The sequence below is a fragment of the Gymnodraco acuticeps genome, unplaced genomic scaffold, assembly GCF_902827175.1.
Source record: "Gymnodraco acuticeps unplaced genomic scaffold, fGymAcu1.1, whole genome shotgun sequence".
NCBI lineage: Eukaryota > Metazoa > Chordata > Actinopteri > Perciformes > Bathydraconidae > Gymnodraco > Gymnodraco acuticeps.
This window is the reverse complement of record NW_022990346.1, coordinates 918,339-936,541: the sequence shown is the minus strand read 5'-3', so window position 1 is coordinate 936,541 and position 18,203 is coordinate 918,339. Positions and strand designations below refer to the sequence as shown.

Below are 18,203 nucleotides of genomic sequence, written 5' to 3'. Positions count from 1 at the left end.
CAAAGGTTCAGAAAATGAACACAGGTCTTCTAATACAATCACTTTAGTTTTTCCTTCTACATTATGAAACCCACACAGAACAATGTAGCCATCTAACAATCAAGCAAACGCAATGTCACCTTCATCACCCGTCTACCTGTATTTACTATATCCCATACAATATTGAAGACATGAAGGACAGTACGTTAAATTAGGTTTATTGTCTTCCAAATAAATAATACAAGCGAACAAAAACAAGTCTTTTAAGTAACATCAATAATCAAACATAGAAATGGCCAATGGTGGGGGGGAAAAAATAAATCACATTTTGTCGACCATTTTTTCGAACAGGGTTAGAAATGTATCTGAGTGCTGCATTATTTCTCTGTGGCGTTCGTCCTCTTTTTCTGCCTCGCGTTCTAGGCACTCCAGCACTCCCATAGCACCTTTTCTTTTTTGGGGGGGGGGGCTGCTGGGTGGTTCCAGCCTCAGACAGTGATGAGGGTGGTGAGGGGTCTGGATCATCAGCCACATTTGGGGGGGGGAAGGAAGAGGAGCAGGAAGCAGCCTCCGGATCAAAGAGGATTGTGGGGTTTGCCAAGGCTGAGGCAACAAGGACAGGAGGACTAATTGAAGGCCTTGCACCTATGGCCTCATCCATGGCCATGAAGAAGGGCCATGTTGCAGGGGTTTCTTCCCCCTGATCAGTCCCTGTTCCAGTCCTTGGCCTTTTAAGTTCCTATTGCAAACAAATGCATGTTAGAAATCTTTGTTCAGCTTTTTCAAAAACAAACATGTTTTACAATAACAATACACCATTTACCTTGTATTTCTTTTTTAGGTTCTCCCATTTCTTGGAGGCCTGTTTGTGAGACACATGTTGCCCAAGGTCCAGTTCCTTAATGATTGACCTGTTATCATAGAATATTTAAACAATATATATTGGTGTTAAGGCAATGACCCACAGTGCACATTCATTACTTTCATTGCACAAAATATGAATTGAGTGCATAACTCACTCCCATGCTTCTTTGGCAGCATTGCGTTTTTTGCAGAACAGGTCATCCTTTTCCATTCTTAAAGCAATAAGTGCCTTGGTTTTTACCACAGTCCCTGAAATTACAAATCACACTTAAGTTTAAACCGATTTCGTAAGTGAATGGATACATGAATTGACACGTGTTGTTAGTTTGATTCCGATTTAGATTTGTACATCTTCAAAATAAAAATCTAATGTAATCTTGGCAAATCAAATTAACACGTGTAGATTCATAAATACATGTTCACAAAGGCATGTTTTAGTTAAGGCAACGTATTATTTATCATTTAAAAAAATAACCACATGGAACTCACATTTGTATGACGTTGTTCCCTCCATGCCCGAAAAACGGTTGCACACCTGTGGAGTGAGATTATCAAGCCTGCATCCATGCAAACTCGCTGTCGGAGGCTTTTATAACCCACTACGCCTCCGCCCTGATTGCTTTGGACCAGCCCTCAATATGGCGGACCCTTCGCGTGAATGCGCAAACGGAGGGGTAGGGTGTAGGGGGCGGTTTGGGAATGGGCCAAAGAACTACACTGGCTGAATAGGACACACCTCTTTTTATCGCATTTGAACATTCTAAATATTTTATATTAATATTTTGATGGAAAAATGAGCTTATTTCTTCAATACCTTCCAGGTCATGTGACCGATTCACTCAAAATCAATGTTGGGTCAAATAACTACACTGGCTGCATAGGACACACCTCTTTTTATTGCATTTTAATACTTTAAATATTTTATATTAATATTTTGATGGTAAAATGAGCTTATTTCTTCAATACCTTCCAGGTCATGTGACCGATTCACTCAAAATCAATGTTGGGTCAAAGAACTACACTGGCTGCATAGGACACACCTCTTTTTATTGCATTTTAATACTTTAAATATTTTATATTATTAATTTGATGGAAAAATGAGCTTATTTCTTCAATACCTTCCAGGTCATGTGACCTAATCACTCAAAACTAAATGCTGGGTCAAAGAACTACACTGACTGAATAGGACACACCTCTTTTTATCGCATTTGAACATTCTAAATATTTTTATATTAATATTGTTGATAGAAAAATGAGCTTATTTCTTCAATACCTTCCAGGTCATGTGACCGATTCACTCAAAATCAATGTTGGGTCAAATAACTACACTGGATGCATAGGACACACCTCTTTTTATTGCATTTTAATACTTTAAATATTTTATGTTATTAATTTGATGGAAAAATGAGCTTATTTCTTCAATACCTTCCAGGTCATGTGACCGATTCACTCAAAATCAATGTTGGGTCAAAGAACTACACTGGATGCATAGGACACACCTCTTTTTATTGCATTTTAATACTTTAAATATTTTATGTTATTAATTTGATGGAAAAATGAGCTTATTTCTTCAATACCTTCCAGGTCATGTGACCGATTCACTCAAAATCAATGTTGGGTCAAAGAACTACACTGGCTGCATAGGACACACCTCTTTTTATTGCATTTTAATACTTTAAATATTTTATATTATTAATTTGATGGAAACATGAGCTTATTTCTTTAATACCTTCCAGGTCATGTGACCTAATCACTCAAAATCAATGTTGGGTCAAAGAACTACACTGGCTGCATAGGACACACCTCTTTTTATTGCATTTTAACACTCAGGCCCATTCCCAAACCGCCCCCTACACCCTACCCCTACACCCTACCCCTCCGTTTGCGCGTTCACGCGAAGGGTCCGCCATATTGAGGGCTGGTCCAAAGCAATCAGGGCGGAGGCGTAGTGGGTTATAAAAGCCTCCGACAGCGAGTTTGCATGGGCGCATTCACACTGCGGTACTTTTCCCACAAAGGTTCATGTGAACTTAGTTCATGTGAACTCTTTAGTTCGCATGAACTAAGTACAGATCGCGTTCACACTGGAAAAAGTCCCTGGGGGTGGATTAGGCAAAAGAAGCCGCTGACGTCACTTGTTCTTCTTCTGCTTTGGGTTTATTGGCAGGCCGCAAACCACTTCACGGCATATACTGCCGCCCAATGTCCCCGGCCGGAAGTCCCTGGAGTTGGGGACTGGCTTCACTCCCAGCAGCTTCTACTGAAGCCTTCCGAGTAAATCGCCAGAACGCCGACACCTCCTCATCTCCACCGCTCCCATGTTTTATTTTGTGTTGCCATAAGTTAGTCTCTCTGCGTTTCTGCGCTGGGCTAATGCTAATGATAATAATGCTAATGCGAGGATAATAAAATGGCGGCTTCACAAAACTTTTTGGGAGTTTTACGGGACGTGGTTTGCCATCCGCCCAGCCAATCAGAAATATAGCTCTTTTCTCACAAGAGAGCCGCACGGGTAAAAAGGTTCACATGAACTAATTTTAGTACCGGCTCTTTTTGGTGTGAACCATAGACTTGAAGGACGTCTCATTTCTCTAAATGCACACCGAGGACCGAGCATCGAGCGTCGAGGACGCTCTCTGGAGGAGCTATAACCGAGGATACACTGGTGGTTCCTCCACGGCTCCTCCACGGATGCATTTCCGGGAACGGTGGAGGCGTGACGCACGGCCGGACTTATCTCAGCCAATGACAGCTATGCATGCATCCCCTGGATATTATTTTAGAAACTGCTTTCATCGCGTCGCGATGTTTCCAGAGAGAAGGTCCGTGCAGAAAGCAGAGCAGTGTGTATAATATATATCACTCAGTATAACAGGCCTACTCTCTTTATTTGCTTTAGTTTAGTAGATATCTACAAACAAAGAGTCGATATTTTAAGACCATTGCTTCACATAATAAAAAATACACAACGGCTTATGCTTTAGGAGCTGTAGGTGTGTGTGGTAGGCCTAGGCCCTACAGTGTGTAGGTGTGTGTTGTACAGTGCGTACATGCGGCGGACAGACGGGTCTCAGTTGGTTTGGTGTCCTCTGCTTACTTTTAATAGGCCTACTTGTAAATACAACTTTTGGCCCGTAATTTCAATTCCCCATTTCAGCGACCAGAGAGAGGGGGGGATATATCCAGTCTCTGATTGTGTTACGTTATTATGAGAGTGCTCTCATACTTTAAATTGTATATATTTATATACATATATTTGTGTGTGTGTGTGTGTGTGTGTGTCCGCATCTGTAGCCTGTTATTGTCTCATTATACCGCACTCTCAATGAATTCAAAGTAAATATGTGGGGGAACAATGTTCAGCTGATCTAACAGAGATACAGCGCTATGACAAAACACTCGACAGCTGATGCAGCTGTTGCCACGTAATAATGAACGGACGTCTCTTTAAAATGACCGCTCAGAGGAGAGGAGTTCTCATTTCTTTAAACGTCTGCTGCTTCCCCTCCTCTCTCCTCGGTTCCCCTCCTCGGTCCTCCGCTCGCATCTCCTGTGGGCGGGTCTAAGTCTCGAGGAGGGGAACCGAGGAGGGGAGTCGAGGAGGGGACATTTGAGTATTGAGAAGCCTCTTGTATATAAATGGACGTAGGGTCCGTGACGTCACCCATAGGATTCTGCAGAGTTGCCGTGAAGCCCTTAGTAGGCGGAGTCGGCCACTAACGGCTCGACAGTGACGCCAGAGTTCAACTCCCGCCTTCTCCAGCCTGCTCCAAATAAGGGCAAAGAGGCGGAGCCGAGGCGGGACCTGCTGCCACCGAGCTGGAAGTTCCAGAGCTAGCTGAAGCTGCTAAGCTAACATGCTCCCCATCTGCACGCTGCCGTCGCATTTTACGTTTCTAAGGTAAGCGGACATGAAACTATTCAGCAAAACTATAAATAATAATCTAAGTTATTGAGCTTTTAGCATAATACTTCAGAATCTTAAAACCCCTTAACGTTTGTATGCAATTGTGCTAAATTCAACACTGGAATCAAGCAAATATGAATATGTTTGCATGACATTAGTTATTTATATTTTGATATCACTTAACTATACATTTAAGTCAAGCTAAGGTACATGTGATGGTAGCTAGTTAGTGCTCTTACCTGTGAGGCCTCCTCCAAACAGCATAATAACCAGACTATATCATTAAAACTAAGTACCAGTTCTAGATCCTTGACTTTAGACAAACAATTCAAAAGACAAAATGTATTTAAAGACCAATCTTTATTTGAATGTGCCTCTTAACCTGAGATATTAGTTATACAGTAATAGTATTGACAATCTAAAAAAACTGAGCAACTCAACAGTCAACTTTATGTTTCTTATTGTCTAAAGCATTTATTATTTTCATTTTCCCAATCTCATATTCAGTGTGGACGGATTGAGACAGCATGGTGTCCAGAGAGCTGCAGAGACTTCAGGGAGAAACCTCCGTGTGATGGACGTCCTGTCTGTTGGTTTGGAGAGGACTGAGGGTCTTTCCTCTGCGAGGAGGACCAGGGCTGATGAAGGAGCCCATGCTGGGCAAAGCTGATACCAACTGCACAGGCCTAGTCAGTCACTTTATTTGACTAAATGTGTTTACTTATACATTTAATAGGTTTACACCTTCTGTCCATATGTGCTTTTTATTTAAAACATTTGATTAACTTTTGGTTCACATTTCAATAAATTGTAATTGTATTTGCACTCCTTTTGTCCATTATTCTTACTGAAAATGTTAGATTACACATTCACATCTGACTGAAGATTGGCCCCATTTATTTGTGATGTTGCAAAACAAGGTACATGTTGTGAAGCTCATAAAGTGAGGCAAATATAAATAATCAGCTGATGGAGTGTAGATGTGGAAATAGCTGCATTCGATCAGCTGACTGTGTTTTCACAATAAAAGTAGTTTCTTAGTGAATGTCCTGTACTGGTCTTAAAATCTCATAACATCAGCTTTTAATGTTCCTCTTGGATGTTCTTCTTGACCCTCAGAGAAGGAGAAAATGTCCTGTCTTTCAGGCATGTCCTTTCCTAACAAAAATGACAGGAAACATAAAACATATTATTGCAGAAAAAGTGTGTTATTTATTAAAGCGGTGTGTTTGTGTGTTTAGGGGCTGTAGATGTAATTATTTTGTAATTGTAATGTTTTTTTTTATTTCAACAATGAGCTACAAAGACAATCAGATTATTAATGAACAGTATGAAGTTCATCAACATTGAAATATATGTTATTATCAAAATAATATTTAACTGTTATCAAAACGTAGTGCAACTGTAGAAGCTTGCTCTGTTGTCTCACTGAAAGAATCACTTTTACCACGTTTTTTACAGACAATATTGAGAGATAAATAGTAGCAGTTCTCACTATGTGTTAAATATCTTTGCCTTCAATACATTAAATTAGAAAGCTGACAAAGTCATATTGCTTGTTATCATCTAAATGTAACTTTTTGCATGGAAAAAACCCTCAACTTAACTGATGTGTAGGTGATCTAGTATTTAGTATTGTTTAATGGAATGTATATCAGTGTATTCAAGTCAATACTTCATTCATTTAAACCAATATCTTTCTTGATTCTTTGTACAGTATGAAAAAAGAGTCTTTGTACCTGTGCTGAAGTTCACTGCTGTGAGGAGTCCAGTTCTGTCTCTCACTCTCTGGTCCAGCCTGTCTGCATCACCTGGACACCTTAAACAAACAGATATATAGATATATATATATATATATATATATATATATATATATATATATATATATATATATGTGTAAAGTACCATGTGTACAAACAATATAACTGATTCTCTTCTGTTGAACATGTTGGATTGTGTATTGTCCGAGTCAGGGGCCTTTTTATTTTACTGTAACTTTGGAAGTTGTGTTACCAATGCTTACTGTTTATTTGATACCCATTTGGTAATACAATTAATAAAAACAACAAGGTTTGGGTTCGTTCTTCAGATGACTGTGACGTTAACGTGTAAGCTCGATAATGAACTCCAGCTCAACCAACCATATTGTAATATCTAAGTAATCATCTTGAAATATGACATTAATAATTGTAATATACACACATCTTATTGTGAGGTTGATTTCACATACACTACTTCGACATTAGCTTGTCTACATACTTGAGCATAGCCAATTTAAATTAACCTTAGATGCATACAGTTCTACCTACATAATAAAATATCTCTAAGTTACAAGGATGTAACCTTATTTTATCAACCTCAAACAGAAGCCGTTTGTTCAACAGTATTATCCCACTTAACACTTGTCTATTTCGTTGTAACCTTTATATATACAGTCTATGATTTTAACTTGGAGGCTACGATTACAATCGTTAGCACCGATGTAGCTACCACTAGCTTACATGCTAACCCAAGCCTCACCATTCATTACGTAGCTGATTAAATCATTAACACATAAATAAAGCACTAGAATTTCACTTACCGCAAAACCGCATTCATGCACCGTCTGTTTTAACCGCAGAGTGAGTCACAATAGTCCGATATATAAGCATGAAGAACAAACAACCACGGCCGGCTACAAGTTGTGTTTCCTGGATGAGCTGAGCAGGCAGAGTCCCTGTAGCTAACTTCACGGAGCAGCTAGCAGAGAGACAAGAAGCTAACAGCGGCAGGCACTTGACAGAGCCGTCACTCAATGTGACCACGCCCTAATTTATGCACAAACTTTAAGACCTAATATAAATAAAAGGGTCGCGTTAGAAAAAAATTCACTCACAGATCCATAATAATGAAGGTGGAATCTAACTATATCGATAATAAAATGTATGGAGCCAGGGGTAGAAACATTTTTCTTCTGCTGTAAAGTTGGGCATTTTAACATGGGGGTCTATGGAAATTGCTCCTTTCTGCAGCCATCGCCTATCGGCCAATATATGAACTGCAGTGTGTGGCACTTCCGTATTGGCTTCCCGGTGTCAGTACCAGATATGTTCGGGCTACCAGATATGTTCGGGTGTATTTCCGTCGCATCCGTCTTCCGTCATATCCGTCATATACTCACCTCCCTCTGCTCCCAGCGCTCTGCTGCCACACACCGGCCGTCTGCGGAACTGCAGCCGGAGGAACTCGGGACAGCTTGTTATGTGTGGGGTGCTATGGTGTGGTCCCATGTACTTGTGCACATAAATAATGTTTCTAATTATTTACAATTAAAAAATATATATATTCTGCGTTACTTTAGCCAACACTTTTATCAGGCCACTAGATTAGATAATTACGAAATGTGTAGATAGAATACATATATTTCAGGTTGTTATTTTGTCATTATGTTTAATGTTTTATTTACCTTTTAGTATTTGTATATAGTATCTGAACTTTGGAGAGGAGTTGGGAGACACACGACACATCAAATCACATCTACAGATCAAGGCGAAGCGAATGGAAGTACTCCCATACTCCTAGCGTAAAAATGTTTGTGAAAACGTGTGCAAAGTCTCCGAAAATCCTAAAAATAAGCCCATATTTGAATTCATCATAAAAAAACACATAATTCAGTAAAAACAAGGCCCCACTGATCATCTACTCTCTGAGACGATTCCAGGGATGTCTGGCTTGAGTTTCGACCACCAGGGAAAGTGGACAAAAGTGCCCGAGATCAGCCTCTTAATTTACCCAGGGCTTAGTGCTTGGCTTTGGGCATGACAATTCAGGAAACTCCCCTGAGTATTTTATTATATATCTGAACTTTGGAGAGGAGTTGGGGGACACACGACACATCAAATCACATCTACAGATCAAGACGAAGCTAGTGGAAGTACTCCTAGCGTGTGAAAATGTTTGTGAAAAACGTGTGCAAAGTCTCCGAAAACGGAGCAGTGGCTGTGAAGCTAGCTTTGCGGCTAGCGGTTAGTTGTTATTGTTTGAAGTTGTTGCTATGGAAACAACATGACGGAGAAAAAATTAATATCTTCTACATATAATAACGGACAAAGTAAAGAATGAAGTGTAGGCTATGCCTGTTTGAAGTTGTTGCTAAGGAAACAACATGACGGAGAAAAAGTATAATCTTCTACATATAATAACGGACAAAGTAAAGAATGAAGTGTCGGCTATGTTTAAATGTTCGGAATTTGACCGTGATGGCCCTCTTGAGTTGCCGTAAAATATGACGAATATGACGGATGACGGATGCGACGGAAATACACCCGAACATATCTGGTACTGACACCGGCTCTACCCCACAGTTTGCCGCTTGGGTGTGAACGCGATAAAAGAATTCACATGAACCTTTGTGGGAAAAGTACCTCAGTGTGAATGCGCCTCATGGATTGATAATCTCACTCCACAGGTGTGCAACCGTTTTTCGGGCATGGAGGAAACAACGTCATACAAATGTGAGTTCCATGTGGTTATTTTTTTAAACGATAAATAATACGTTGCCTTAACTAAAACATGCCTTTGTGAACATGTATTTATGAATCTACACGTGTTAATTTGATTTGCCAAGATTACATTAGATTTTTATTTTGAAGATGTACAAATCTAAATCGGAATCAAACTAACAACACATGTGTCAATTCATGTATCCATTCACTTACGAAATCGGTTTAAACTTAAGTGTGATTTGTAATTTCAGGGACTGTGGTAAAAACCAAGGCACTTATTGCTTTAAGAATGGAAAAGGATGACCTGTTCTGCAAAAAACGCAATGCTGCCAAAGAAGCATGGGAGTGAGTTATGCACTCAATTTATATTTTGTGCAATGAAAGTAATGAATGTGCACTGTGGGTCATTGCCTTAACACCAATATATATTGGTTAAATATGCTATGATAACAGGTCAATCATTAAGGAACTGGACCTTGGGCAACATGTGTCTCACAAACAGGCCTCCAAGAAATGGGAGAACCTAAAAAAGAAATACAAGGTAAATGGTGTATTGTTATTGTAAAACGTGTTTGTTTTTCAAAAAGCTGAACAAAGATTTCTAACATGCATTTGTTTGCAATAGGAACTTAAAAGGCCAAGGACTGGAACAGGGACTGATCAGGGGGAAGAAACCCCTGCAACATGGCCCTTCTTCATGGCCATGGATGAGGCCATAGGTGCAAGGCCTTCAATTAGTCCTCCTGTCCTTGTTGCCTCAGCCTTGGCAAACCCCACAATCCTCTTTGATCAGGAGGCTGCTTCCTGCTCCTCTTCCTTCCCCCCCCAAATGTGGCTGATGATCCAGACCCCTCACCACCCTCATCACTGTCTGAGGCTGGAACCACCCAGCAGCCCCCCCCCCCCAAAAAAGAAAAGGTGCTATGGGAGTGCTGGAGTGCCTAGAACGCGAGGCAGAAAAAGAGGAAGAACGCCACAGAGAAATAATGCAGCACTCAGATACATTTCTAACCCTGTTCGAAAAAATATGATTAATTTTTTTCCCCCACCATTGGCCATTTATATGTTGATTATTGATGTTACTTAAAAGACTTGTTTTTGTTTGCTTGTATTATTTATTTGGATAAACCTAATTTAACGTACTGTCCTTCATGTCTTCAATATTGTATGGGATATAGTAAATACAGGTAGACGGGTGATGAAGGTGACATTGCGTTTGCTTGATTGTTAGATGGCTACATTGTTCTGTGTGGGTTTCATAATGTAGAAGGAAACGTTTTGCACAAAGTAATGTTGTGCACGGAACTAAAGTGTTTTTTCCAAAGTCTGAAGATTAACCCTGAATATCAGCATTTTAAATAAAGATATGTCTGTGCGCTTCATAGGTATAAGCAGGGCCGTTTCTTCCTATAGGCGGACTAAGCTAGAAACGGCCCTGGGTATAAGGCATTAACATATACATGCCATTTATGGTCTTAATTGCTCATGTCAAACCATTTGCAGAGTTTCACTCAAAAACAAAAGTGATTGTATTAGAAGACCTGTGTTCATTTTCTGAACCTTTGCTCTGTGCTCGTGATTGAATGATCCAAGAGGTAAGGACATTTGTCTCCAATTTGGGATTATGCAGAAAGACAATTCAGGAAAACCAAGTTTGAAATCAACGGTGCACAGGTTTATTTTATTTCACCTCTTTTCTCTAAAGTGAGAAGTGGAGCTCACTAAAACAAACAAAATTAAATCAGGTATGTGTGCACATCATTTCAAAAACACAAGTTAACAGACAACCACGTTTTTCCAAAAAAAAAACAAAGTTCATTAGATGTAATCGTGCTCTCTCAGGTGTGGTGCCATTTGGACAGGAGCAGAGAGTTGTGCAGCAATCCTGTTCCTTAGGTGGTGTCCAGGACTTTCCTGTCCACATGCTGCGGCAGGGGGAGGACTCTGGTCCCCATCTTCAGGGGGGGAAGGCTTCAGCATCCTCAAGGACATCGTTCATGTCTATGCACAGATTGTGCAGAAATGCACAACATGCAATGATGTCAGGGGCAAAGCTTGGACTGACCTCCAGCGCTTTGAAAAGGGTGGCCCTCCAGCGAGCCTTCATCCTTCCAAATGCTCTTTCCACCACAGACCGAGCCCTGGCATGATGCCTGTTGAATCTGGCCTGCACCTGGCCGCGAGGGACCTTGTAGGGTGTGAGTAATCCCACTGGTTTTTCCAGGCAGGGATAACCACCGTCCCCAAGGAGGAACCAACCAGCTGGGGGAAACAGTGCCTGGCAGAAGATGGGGCTGTTTCGCAGTACTCTGGCATCATGAACGGAGCCTGGATAGCCAATGAAGACATCCAGGAATCTCCCAGTTGAGTCACAGATGGCCTGCATCTGGATGGAAGGAAACAGCTTGTAATTGATGTACTCCTTGTGGTACTCGTTTCCTGGAGGTTTGATGCGAATATGGCATCCATCAATCGCACCAGCAGCACGGTGAAATGCAGGACTCTTTGCAAGCTGACAGAAGCCATCTGCAATCTCTGGCAGCTCATCTGCGGTTGGCAGGGAAATGAGGGTCTTCAGGTTGGCCTTTATCTTCCCGGTGACGTGTTTGACGATCCTGTGGACCGTCGATTTGGAAATCCCGAATGCTGAACCCACCACAGAGAGTGATAGTCCATGGGCCAAGCTGTAGAGGAGAACAAGCACCTCGATGTCTTGTCCCCATCCGTGGTCCTTTGGGGAAGAAAGCATCTGCACTAAATACACCACACTAGATCGCTTAACTCTAAAGTCCTTCTTTTGACAGGCTTCAGGGTTGGCATACACGGCGAGAATTGGGGCAGTAGCATTGAGCTGCATGTAAAGACCTTTGCCCCCCTGTAAAAGACAAACGCAGGACACAGTATTGTTCAATAACTATACTCCAACACACACACACACACACACACACACACACACACACACACACACAGCTCTGTAAACAATTCTGAGACCAAGTCAAATTAACCTTTCCTTTTTTATTCTATAAATTACTGACAACATTTCTCTGTGTTGGAATTCTACAGACACTATACAGATATACACGTATAGCTTATAAGGAAAGAATAAATGAATGTATATCACAATATATCTAAATATATATTTGTATTACACATACAAAGTTCATAGGCTACTATATAAGAAATAAAGTGAAGATAATTGTTGTATTAGCAACTGGCACATCGCTAAAATGCGCCTCAACCTTCTGCGCCTTCTGTTGGATCTTGCCATTGCACCCGCTAACAGGCGACGGATAGCAACGCAGGTCAATGCAGCCGACAGATGTGGGTTGGACACCATGACGTCCGTTTCCGTTTCCTGCGGAGAGAGGGGAGGCCATCCCAAAGCTTGCCGCTGTATTTATACCCTTAACCCTTAATGGAGGGAACTTCATTCAGCTGTGAGTGTGCCTAAAGACGGAGTTAACTCCGTCACGGAGGGGGAGGGTCGAGGGAGTGGTTTGGGATTGGGCCTCAGTCAGTAACCTCAGTCCCTTTTAGAGTTTTCACTAAATGACATTAAACAGGCTGCTCAGGAACAGAAACTGTAATTGCAGTTTAAAGTCTGATTTGGAAATATAGTTTCTGTTATAAGTTTGTAAGCTGTATTTACATTTTTCATCTTCATATTCTCCCCCTACAACATGCACCTAATCATCTTGGGTTATTATAATACTTCATGTTCTTTGTCCTTCACCTCATTCTTTACCAATTTAGTCCATGCTTTACTTTCTGACAATATTTACTTATTCCATTGTTACAATTAAAATGCTGGAGAACAATTTATACACTTTGAACATAGTAAGTCTTAGAGAAACTCACATTTCCCTGTGCGTCTTTTTCCTGTTGGTCCACTTTTCTTTTCTTCACCTTTGTGGCAGGTGGGCTCTTGGGGTTGGGTAGTGTTTTTGGTGGATTGAAGTACTTGGATTTGGACTTGGTGTGACCAGCAGAACTTTCCCGCTTGTTCCACTGTTCCTCGTGGTCATCATCTGGCCTGCTAGGATGTCCAAAGTTTTTTCTCCAGAATATGCATTGGCAGATTGTGTTGCTCAATGTGCTCTATATATCTTCCTTGTATTGAGGCATACATTTTGGAGACGAACTCAGCTGGTCTCAGGTACTTTTTTTTTAAAAGGATGGAGTGTTTGACCAACCCAAACCAGAGCTCAACATGGCAGTTGGTATCCCTGGTTTTATGACTTCCATCTTTTTTAGAGGTACCTTTTCTATGTCGCGACAGATCCCCAAGCAACAAACCACTCCACAATGGGAAGATCCCCATGTAGTTTTTTAACAGTGCATCAATGACACCAGGACAGAGGTAGTGTTTTTTTACATGAACAGCATCGTCAGAGAGAATGTCACACTCTGCTTGGTCCCGCCTGACTTGAAAAGCTTGTGTAAAAGGGGACTTTCCAATAATGCTATGAGCATTTGTTTCCATTTTGCTTTCCTCCTGTCACGATCTGCCTGTATTGTATTTTGTCTTGTCTTGTTTCATGTTTTATTTTGAAAGGTCTTCACCTCCTGTCTTGCCTGTTTCTGTCTGCGTTGTGTCTTGTTTAAATCTGTCTGTGGTTCCCGGTCGTTAGTTTCCCTGGTGTGTCTAATTTACCCGATTGTGTTCACCTGGTGTCCCTGTGTTTTCTCCTCCCTCCTCACCTGTGTCTTGTTTCTGTGATTAGTCTTGTGTGTATTTAAGTTCTGGTTTTTCTGTCTGTCTTTGTCGGTTCGTCTTTTGTCATGACTAGTTCGTCGGTGAGTGTTTTGTCTTTATTTATCATCTAGCCTTGAAATAAAGGAATTTTCACTTTAATCTGCATTTGGGTCCTGCCTGCTTCACACACCGTAACACCTCCTCTCCCATTACATGTCCACTTTCCTCCAGTTTCAAGTCCCGAGTTTGCAAAATGCACTCGTCGAGGTACATTTTGCTCTGTTTCACCGAATGAGTGTACTCCTCTGCATCAAAAAGCACACACATATGATAAAAAACATCAAGGGCTTCCTGCATACTTGTGCAGTTCAGGATGTACGCAAAACAGAATGTTGCATATTCCTGTGTGCCTGTCTACAGTTTTTTTTCCAAATGCTTGTGACACAGCCTTCATGATATGAGCAGAGCACAGATGCATCACAGTGAAGTTAGGAATCAGTTCAGTTTGTCCAGACACTATCTCAAATGCTCTGTCAAGGTACACTGACATATTTTCCCTGTTAAAAGACAGAAGCACACTGTTTATCAGAGCCCAACTATAATCTGTCTCAACCTGTGCTATCTTTCTTTTTGTTATGTAAGACAACTTTCTTTTAAATTCCATGAGCCAATGGGAAATAGATGGAATGGAATGGCTGTTGGTGATCAGTTCTGTGACAGGCAAGGGAGGCTTATCCTTACCCATTCCGGGCAAAACCAAAGCATAATTCAAGAACCGCTTATTTTGATCAGGAATTTTCTGTATCACGCTGCCTGTGGCATCAAGGTAGAGAGTCGTAGGTGTTGGCTTTTTCAAGTGCTCAGTCAATATCTTTATTCAAGCATCTGTGTATAAATGTACAGCAAACGGATCAATTTGTAGGTGCTGAAGATAGCTTTTTGATGATGCATGACTGCTGCTCTCTTTGATTATTTTTTGAGTCAACATGAGTTCAAGCATCATGTCATCGTGGAGCCTTGCACTTTTCTTCACTTCAGAGGATATTTTCTTTAACACGTCTTTGGTGAGGCTTCTGCTTATGTTACCAGCCATTATTTCCTCTGGTGTCTGTCTTAACATAGTGTAATAATAATTGCTGAACCTACTGGTTAAGGCTTTGGAAATTGTTCCTCTTCTTGTGTATTTTCCTAACCCTAACCTTAACCCAACATTGATTTTGAGTGATTAGGTCACATGACCTGGAAGGTATTGAAGAAATAAGCTCATTTTTCCATCAAAATATTAATATAAAAATATTTAAAGTATTAAAATGCAATAAAAATAGATGTGTCCTATGCAGCCAGTGTAGTTCTTTGACCCTACATTGATTTTGAGTGAATCGGTCACATGACCTGGAAGGTATTGAAGAAATAAGCAAATGTTTCCATCAAAATATTAATATAAAATATTTAAAGTATTAAAATGCAATAAAAAGAGGTGTGTCCTATGCAGCCAGTGTAGTTCTTTGACCCAACATTGATTTTGAGTGAATCGGTCACATGACCTGGAAGGTATTGAAGAAATAAGCTCATTTTTCCATCAAAATATTAATATAAAATATTTAAAGTATTAAAATGCAATAAAAAGAGGTGTGTCCTATGCAGCCAGTGTAGTTATTTGACCCAACATTGATTTTGAGTGATTAGGTCACATGACCTGGAAGGTATTGAAGAAATAAGCTCATTCTTCCATCAAATTAATAATATAAAAATATTTAAAGTATTAAAATGCAATAAAAAGTGGTGTGTCCTATGCAGCCAGTGTAGTTCTTTGACCCAACATTGATTTTGAGTGAATCGGTCACATGACCTGGAAGGTATTGAAGAAATAAGCTAATGTTTCCATCAAAATATTAATATAAAATATTTAAAGTATTAAAATGCAATAAAAATAGGTGTGTCCTATGCAGCCAGTGTAGTTCTTTGACCCAACATTGATTTTGAGTGAATCGGTCACATGACCTGGAAGGTATTGAAGAAATAAGCTCATTTTTCCATCAAAATATTAATATAAAATATTTAAAGTATTAAAATGCAATAAAAAGAGGTGTGTCCTATGCAGCCAGTGTAGTTATTTGACCCAACATTGATTTTGAGTGATTAGGTCACATGACCTGGAAGGTATTGAAGAAATAAGCTCATTCTTCCATCAAATTAATAATATAAAAATATTTAAAGTATTAAAATGCAATAAAAAGTGGTGTGTCCTATGCAGCCAGTGTAGTTCTTTGACCCAACATTGATTTTGAGTGAATCGGTCACATGACCTGGAAGGTATTGAAGAAATAAGCTAATTTTTCCATCAAAAATAATAATGAAACGTATTTAAAGTATTAAAATGTAATAAAAAGAGGTGTGTTCAACAAATGCATGCTCTAGCGTGGATTTGCTTCACATTCACTCGATCGGGAAGCTGTCGATTTATTAAAAAGAAAAATGTTCTTGTGTAATTGAAAAGTCATTTGTTGATGGTCCCTAAGTGAAAGCCTCGTTTCGCGGAGAAGATCTCCCCGTCGTAATACAGCCAGCAGCAGGGGAAACTGACGCTGCTGGCGGGTCCGCGAATCTCCGTTGAATATCCAACCTAAAACTAAATTCACCGCAGTTCATCTGGTTACGTTATTACATTGACCACCACACCCCCGACCCAAAAGAAAGGACGTATTATTGGCTTCCCCTAATTTTTTTCCCACGCCACGCTACTGGTCCCAAAGCCTTTCAATTTAAACGTTATAAGATAGTGATCACTCAGCAATTCATTTATAGACATGACAGTCTCGTTTTCTTTTAATCTTTGTGTAGTCTTAAACTCAAATCTCTTCAAAACATTGTTACTCAAGAATATGGCCAATTACATTAACAAACAGTCCTAAGTCTTTTACTACCTGCTGATGTCAGAGTGATTAAAAACTCAATATTGAAAATGTTAATCTTCTTAAACTGTTTCAAATGTGATCTTCAAGATCATTTTGGAGTCCTGAACCACATCCCAGGATCTGTATCAGTGATGGAGTTGGTTCAGCTTTCATTTTATGAACTCTTCATGAAGCTTAGCTGGTTTTAAAATATTGAAAAACAAGGTTTATAATTTAACAATATAAAACTTCAAATATAAAGATTGAAGTTGACAAACTTCAGGTAAAACTATGGTTTTATAAGGGTTCCAATCTAAAATGTGTAAAATCAGGTGAAATATTTCTATCATAGATACGCTTCACGTCATACTGTGTTCTGCAGTTTTAATATCTGTCAGTAAAGGAATCAATCATCTTCATACCCGTGTAGTGACCTTATGTCTTTCAGCTTTAAAAAAACACACACAATCCATTGTTCTTTCTCATCTTCAGAGACCCACATGCTCCTGTATAAATAAAAGCATCAACTAATTGTTTGTCTGTCTCGTATCTTTGATCCTAAACAAATACTAACCGGCATGCTTCTACTCTAGCACCTGAGATAGCTAACAGTAAAGCCTCTCGTCCATGATGAGATGAACTATTGTAGAGGTGATACGGCTCGCAGGTGAAATTCACTTTATTTACTTTGTTAACACACAGATACAGAGGAAAGGAAACCAGGTTTAAGATTTGTGAACTATTCCTGACAGTGCTGGGGAAACTCCCTTATCGGCAATCGCAGGTTTAAATGTTGTTGAAAGAAGAAGAAATGTGAAGAATAAGATGAAACACAGAGTGCACACTCGCTCCGATGCGTGCATCTGTGGAGCGCTTTACCTTTTTGCTCTTAATCCCACGGATATAGAACCCTGAAAATAATGTTCTCTGGCCTGCTTTCTGGAGAGGCTCTTAAAATCTTTAAAAAAGCTTTATTAGGAACCTGGGTAAAAAGGTACATGTGTGTATTCAACAGGTCCACTAACTTGGTATAAAAGAGATACTTCTATTCATCTAAAACTACTCATGTCCTTTGTTGGCATACTCTAACCACCAGAATATGTCACAAGAATCCAGGTTAATCATTCTCAATATAAAAAGCACTCGGGCCAAATGTGTCATAGTCTGCTCCATCATTCACCAGTAGTTTTCCATTCACCTGTCTCACCTGTTTTCCACACCCACTCGTTAGCTTACTCTCTTTCTCTTCTGCACCCATTAGCTTCTGCCAGTATTTAAACCCGCACCTTACACACTCTTTGCCAGATTGCACTTTGCCTCATGCTTGTCTTTCCCGCGTTTGATACCAGATTGCCTACCCGGTTCCGACCCTGCCTGTC

At 40.1% G+C, this 18,203-nt stretch overlaps 2 protein-coding genes across 2 annotated transcripts; one reads left to right on the top strand and one right to left on the bottom strand.

Moving 5' to 3' along the window:
• Nucleotides 1-79: 79 nt before the first annotated feature.
• LOC117551197 lies at nucleotides 80-1,086 on the bottom strand. The gene is made up of 3 exons (XM_034223949.1): nucleotides 999-1,086; nucleotides 803-890; nucleotides 80-718 (listed from the first exon to the last, which is right to left on the bottom strand). The coding sequence occupies exons 1-3, from the start codon at nucleotides 1,052-1,054 to the stop codon at nucleotides 260-262; spliced, it is 603 nt and encodes a 200-aa protein (XP_034079840.1). The 5' UTR covers nucleotides 1,055-1,086; the 3' UTR covers nucleotides 80-259.
• An 8,033-nt stretch (nucleotides 1,087-9,119) lies between these two features.
• Nucleotides 9,120-10,321, top strand: LOC117551036. The gene is made up of 4 exons (XM_034223702.1): nucleotides 9,120-9,243; nucleotides 9,486-9,579; nucleotides 9,688-9,775; nucleotides 9,860-10,321. Exons 1-4 carry the CDS (start codon nucleotides 9,219-9,221, stop codon nucleotides 10,319-10,321), a joined length of 669 nt encoding a protein of 222 aa, XP_034079593.1. The 5' UTR covers nucleotides 9,120-9,218.
• Nucleotides 10,322-18,203: the final 7,882 nt, after the last annotated feature.

Bases quoted from the DNA above. Each gene is read 5' to 3' on its own strand.
- LOC117551197 (XM_034223949.1), bottom strand. From the start codon at position 1,054: ATGGAAAAGGATGACCTGTTCTGCAAAAAACGCAATGCTGCCAAAGAA. The intron at 891-998 runs GTGAGTTATGCA...CTATGATAACAG, and splicing joins GCTGCCAAAGAAGCATGGGA to GTCAATCATTAAGGAACTGG. The intron at 719-802 runs GTAAATGGTGTA...TGTTTGCAATAG, and splicing joins ACCTAAAAAAGAAATACAAG to GAACTTAAAAGGCCAAGGAC.
- LOC117551036 (XM_034223702.1), top strand. From the start codon at position 9,219: ATGGAGGAAACAACGTCATACAAAT. The intron at 9,580-9,687 runs GTGAGTTATGCA...CTATGATAACAG, and splicing joins GCTGCCAAAGAAGCATGGGA to GTCAATCATTAAGGAACTGG. The intron at 9,776-9,859 runs GTAAATGGTGTA...TGTTTGCAATAG, and splicing joins ACCTAAAAAAGAAATACAAG to GAACTTAAAAGGCCAAGGAC.